A 5,636-nucleotide genomic window follows, 5' to 3' on the forward strand; every position below is an offset into this window, starting at 1 on the left:
GTTAATCTGGTTGGATACTTATCATTTAACTAAAATATTAAACCCAGTATGATAGATTTTAATCATATATACTTATTTACTGAAAGATAAGATTGTGGTCTAATTCAATCTAATCCATTTTCAAAACAAACAATTAATCAACAATTGAAGTTTTACCCAAATTAAATCAACAATTGATCTTAGAGTGATAGATGAAGTAGTCAACATAGACAATTAGATGGGCATTCTGTTTCACCTAATTTTGTGGACCTTGCTAAACATTTAACTTTGAACCAAAGTCGATCTAATATCCACACTAATATCTCCATAGGTTATAAGTATTGTTCTGATATTAACATCACAGAATATCCATACCCAACTATATTTTCATCTTTGATTGCTTGATTAACATTTTTTAAGCAATATTAATATATACAATTCCTTTCTATACATGTATTTTTCAGATGGTGTCATCTGAAGACATCATTCATCTAAAAAGCTAGTTGCATTATAACTGAAACTCATTTGCTTAGGGATTGCCGACTGGTTTGATCTCAGACACCACGCAAGATGCTTTCTTTATCATGGTATGCATTTTTTACAAGGCATCTACCCACAATTCTCCTTTTCTCATCAGATAATTGGTAGTAGCTGATGACAATTGTTGTCCCTTCTCAAATAATTAATGAGGCCAACTAAGCAGGAGCTTTCCTGAGTAGCTGAAGATCATCAGATACTATCCATTACCACTTGTCATCAGTTTGTTTGAAGTTCTACCAATGAAAAAGTTTAGTGCACACGAATGAGATGCGCATGAGGCTGCAGTTGTGGCTGCTGATTTTCTCCTTCAGATGTAGTAAGCAAGGTAGGAATCTCCTACAAGCCAAAAAAATTAAGTTGATTAGTGTGTGGTGGCAATAAATTACTTAGGGGCTGGTTGGCAAGTTTTTTTGAGAAGATCTTCTGATAGCTCTGACAGTCAAAAGACGGATTGAGCTTTTGCATCAAGATCTGAGCAGCCTAAAGCTAGTTTGGCTACCGCACGAGAGTAAAGTGAGAAAGATGCAAAAAGCTCCATTTGGAGCTTGCTTCCCGAAATCAGCCCAAAATGAGCTTCTCGCATCTTTTTGGCACACCAACTTTTGGTGGCTAGATCTGTTACAAACCAAACGGAAAAAGACCGTGACGCAGTCTGCCCGGCTTATAAACAGCCGAAAGACCACACAAAAAGACATGCCAAACAGGGCCTTAATCTGGGAAGAGAGAAGATTTTTGCTACCTGTTGTTGGCGACGGCGTTGTAAAGCAGTCACTGCTCTCACCATTATATAGATTGGAAGAAGAATTCCCACACTTCTCAATAGTAACAACTGTCAGATGTAAGTAGTATAAGTGATGGAGTGATAGAATTATATCATCATATGGGAATCGTTTTCAATAGTTCTGCTAATAGAAATGATGACCAGCCAGCCTTACCATGAACAATGGAAACGAGCACTCCTCTATCCCACTTAGTACGATGGGAAGGGTATGTCGTAGAACCAGAAGGACCATGAACTGCAAATGAAAAAGAAATGAGAAGAGAATACAAGTAGCAGCTCTAGAGAATTAGGATGAACCAATCAGAACAAGAACCACTATGTCAGATAAAGTAGGATGAACACAGGTAGCAGCACATACATGGGATTGAGAATAGGCATGTCAGCTGGGTTGCTTAGACAATAACTCTCAATTGCTCAGGAATAAGGGGATTGTAAAAATATTTTCCAAGAAGCCTCCGTCACATATCCAATGAGGCCCTATTCTTATTTGCGTTTTAGATTTAAAAAGTCAAAATTTTGGATTGAGAAAGTGAATTCACAGGGTCCCCAATCTGGACAGTTTTGATTTGCTGCTTCATCACTTGACATGGCAGAACCCGGTGGATTGAAAGGAAGTGAGTAATCTAGTCGTGCCACAGTGCCACTGAGTGATGTCTAAGCTATACAGGGATCTTTTATGCTACAAGATGGCAGGGTTCCAAAAGGGCCCCCAGTTCCTCTAGCCATCCTCTATGGCTCTATCTAAAACCCTTGCCCCCATCTAGAATTAATCCTTTTTACTGGCAACTTCATACTTTCTGTTGATTAATACCAGTGGGGAATATGCTAGTAAAAGTTGGGATATAGAGCTGATGTGGACAACTGAACTGAAAGTACTGCAGATCCGGAGGATTTTCTATTTGATGGAGAGTTAAGATTGGACACATTGTTCCCTCTGTTACATGTGTTTTGCAATAGTAGCTTAGCTGTTTGCTAACATGAACCTATATATATCTATATCTATCAATATATGGAGAGAGAGAGTACAATTATAGCCACTATGCGGCAGCACATCAAGCTTCTAGAAGTGGAAATTGTATACTCTTCATAGTCAGGATCAAGGAAATCACGATCTGTTGCAACCATTGCTATGAATTGAGGATTATGCAGGTCCCTTCTGGAAATCTCCCAATTCCCCCTGTCAGAAACATCAGAAGCACATTTTTAAATGTCCTGGTAAAAGGATATGACATAGGTCCATGTCGGCAATAGGAAAATTGTAACTAAAAAGAATATTAGCTCACAATACCTGAAGTTCATTGGAATACCTCCATACCGAAACAATTGAGGTGGTGCTGTATAACCTGGTTTGAATTGCTGAAATCTCATAATATACAATGAGGAAGAAGACAATATACAAACATTTATTATTTTGCTAAGGAAAACTTTGCTGCTAAAATCTGATCTTAGAGAGGTTAAAGTAACTAACGACTTAGACAAACTAAGAAGAGTCTTATAAAAGATAATCATATGAATAAATAAGATTGGTAATCACAGAAGGATGAAAACAAGTTGAACAGATTGAAGGCATCACTGTGAAGCCAATCACACACCTGGTGGCAAATCTCACACATGGTATCACCCTTCTCATTACACCACCTTTGGATGCATCGACGGTGAGCATACTGTAACAATTAAGAGGTAGATGAGATTACAGTAGCTTCAAATATAATCCCCAAGGAGAAATTAGGATTAGAGTAAAACAGAAAAAAGATAAATGTCAGTACACGGAAAAGAAAAAGAAAAGAGCTCAAGTGCTCAACTAATTAATATGTTACTGCCCAGAAGATTATGATTAGACAAATAAATTCTGAATTTCAATATTTAAACGTTCCAGAAAATGGAATTAATCAACTTGACCATATACAAAATTTGTATGGAAAAAAGAAGATGCTTCAAAGAACACGTATAGGTGACAAGTTGCATCTTAGCCCATAGGATGAACAAAGGCTAATTATCCCGATCTTCCAGGTTGAGTTCCATTGCTACTACTTTAAAATTGTAATTTTAAGCTACAAAGAACACATGCATATACATTTTGGTCGCATCATATTAGAAAACATGAAAGCCAAAAAGTCGGATAATATAATGTTTGCATATTATAAACAATAATCTATAATCTAATAGGTAAAAGCTTTGACCAAGAGAAGACTGGAAGTTTGCCCAAAACTTGTCAACTTCAAATGGTCCTCACTCCTCAGTATTGAAACATCTAAACCAAAGCTAAACGCATAAGAAATAATTCAGCTTTAATCGTAATGTTTAGGCAAAGACCTCTAGTAGGAAATTTAACCATTCAAACAACCTTGACTAAGTAAAACAAGATTAATTTAGCACCAAAAATAAACAAAGATGAACAAATTGGAATAACTAGAAGCTTTCAAATGAAGAATACTTGTGAAAATAAGAAGCAACAATGATATAACAGCATGAGCTTAGGAACTAAATGAAGTAGCATAAAAAACAAAAAGCAACAAGCAAATGAAGCCCAACTGGCAAACAAATTATGCAAATTGAAGCCTGACTAACCTTCAAGCTGCCACAGCAAGCGCAAGGTGCTTCCATATTTGAATCTACATCCTCATCCTGGCAAATTCTGCACTCCACCAATTTCCTAGGAGATGATCCGTGACTTGTGTCCATCTTATCTGGAGAGAATTGGGTTGTCATGTCTTCAACTGCTGAGGGTGTGGAATGCAAAGATCGGTTTCTGCTCTCGATCGCAGCTTCTAGTGTGGATTCAGTAAGCAACCGATCCACCAGTAACACGAAATGATCCCCCATCCTCAAATAACAATCAAGGAATGAGAAGAGAAAAAGTAAAAATTACAAACCCCTCTCTGCAACCTCTTTCCTTGACCAAATTCTTGCAAACAGAGATTGAATACCGTCCAAACCACGCGAGAAAGAAAGGAAAAAGGACCTCTTTACTAGTCAAAACCAGTGATGAACCTGCAACCAGAATAAGAACTTGACAAATGGAAGAACAAAACAAACAAAATTTCATGAAGCATATAAATGAAAAGCGAAAGAATAGTGGTTACCTGAAACAGTAAAGGAAAAAAAGCGGGAATGAAATTGCATTAGAACATTGAAAACCCATCATGAACGGAGGGAGGAATAAAAGGAAAGGGAGAGTTGTGGAGGAAGAAAACAACAAAAGGTGGTGAACATACAAGACAAAACAAAATTGCATCCACAATCAGAAAGTGTCCCTCAAAACAAAAAGGAAACCGAAAAATAAAGTCGGAACGAAGGCAAAAGGAGAAATCTGAAAAATAAAAGGTACCTTTATCGATATAAAATGCTTTGATTAAAACAACCTTTGAAACAGAAAACCCAGCAACCAAACGCAAAAAAGGAGAAGAAAACTATTGAAACCCAACTCAGAAAACACCTTTAAAACCCGAAAACGCATCAAAACAATAAAAATACAGTACCCATAACGGGAAACAGAGAAAAAGTAAAAACCAAAAGAAACCCAGATGAAAAGGCGAGAACAGGAGATACCTTGATCAATCAAAACCGTTAAAGAAACAAATATCAAAGCAGGTATATTAATACATAAGAAAACCAGGGAGAAAAAAAGTAAAGGAGATAGGAAGGACTTACAAGGAGGGAATCGGATTTCTCCAAGGGAAGAAAGCTCCCTACGGGTTTCTTCGAAATCTCTGTTCTGCAACGAAGCAAGAGATTGAGTGTCGCCGTTATCGTTACACAAACCCGACCCAAACAATCAAACTCTCTTTCTCTCTCTCTCTCTATACATATTTTACGAGACTTTTGCATTAAACCTCATGCTCTCTGTTCCTTCTTCTCCCTCTCTTTTCTCCTTCTTTGTAGTTCGTAGTTTGTACGGAGAGAGAAGAAAGAAATCAAGAGAGATTCTAACGGCAAGGCCGCTGCCCACGACCGCCACGATTCCTTTTCCTTCACCGGTTTTGCCGTTAAAAGCCTCCTTTGTGGTCGTAAGTCGTAACACAAGAGAAGTGGAACTTATCTTCATTTTCCCGCACCTTTTGTCTCAAGTCATTATCCACTGGTGCAATAGCACAAAAACTGTTCTGATCTTGAGGGTCCATTTGCATTTGGTGGGTCCATGTTGATTTTAAGACCATCTTCTAGGACTTTCAGGGCCAAGTCCGTGATCCCAAATTCCCAATCTTCTGATGGATAGAAGGATCAACTTAATTGCTGGCGCGAAGTAGGCTGCTTATTGAGATTGATATCATTCAATGGACATGATTGGTTGAGTGGAGCCAGTTTAATGGGTGGTTCTAATTGATCAGAGTGGCCC

The 5,636-nt window shown here is 37.8% G+C and overlaps 1 protein-coding gene across 4 annotated transcripts; it reads right to left on the reverse strand.

The window, feature by feature from the left end:
* Positions 1 to 347: 347 nt before the first annotated feature.
* LOC148854997 (uncharacterized) lies at positions 348 to 5,636 on the reverse strand. Of its 4 annotated transcripts, none has more exons than XM_088986589.1 (9): positions 4,952 to 5,321; positions 4,174 to 4,291; positions 3,869 to 4,068; positions 2,893 to 2,964; positions 2,589 to 2,656; positions 2,327 to 2,477; positions 1,455 to 1,535; positions 1,259 to 1,348; positions 348 to 855 (listed from the first exon to the last, which is right to left on the reverse strand). In XM_088986589.1, the coding sequence occupies exons 3-9, from the start codon at positions 4,007 to 4,009 to the stop codon at positions 769 to 771; spliced, it is 690 nt and encodes a 229-aa protein (XP_088842715.1). In that variant the 5' UTR covers positions 4,010 to 4,068; positions 4,174 to 4,291; positions 4,952 to 5,321; the 3' UTR covers positions 348 to 768. The 4 variants fall into 4 exon arrangements, with proteins under 4 accessions (XP_088842715.1, XP_088842716.1, XP_088842712.1 ...); XM_088986590.1 differs by lacking the exon at positions 4,952 to 5,321 and adding an exon at positions 4,384 to 4,511; XM_088986586.1 differs by having other exon boundaries at positions 3,869 to 4,291; positions 4,952 to 5,636.

This window comes from Nelumbo lutea, chromosome 4 (genome assembly GCF_056320005.1).
Source record: "Nelumbo lutea isolate HS-2025 chromosome 4, American lotus-T2T, whole genome shotgun sequence".
NCBI classification, from domain to species: domain Eukaryota; kingdom Viridiplantae; phylum Streptophyta; class Magnoliopsida; order Proteales; family Nelumbonaceae; genus Nelumbo; species Nelumbo lutea.

What these genes read in the sequence shown, in the direction of transcription:
- LOC148854997 (XM_088986586.1), bottom strand. Translation starts at nt 4,123, where the DNA reads ATGGGGGATCATTTCGTGTTACTGGTGGATCGGTTGCTTACTGAATCC. An exon ending in TGTGTGAGATTTGCCACCAG is followed by an intron (nt 2,657 to 2,892) that starts GTGTGTGATTGG and finishes ATGAGATTTCAG; the next exon opens with CAATTCAAACCAGGTTATAC. An exon ending in GCTCGTTTCCATTGTTCATG is followed by an intron (nt 1,349 to 1,454) that starts GTAAGGCTGGCT and finishes TACATCTGACAG; the next exon opens with TTGTTACTATTGAGAAGTGT.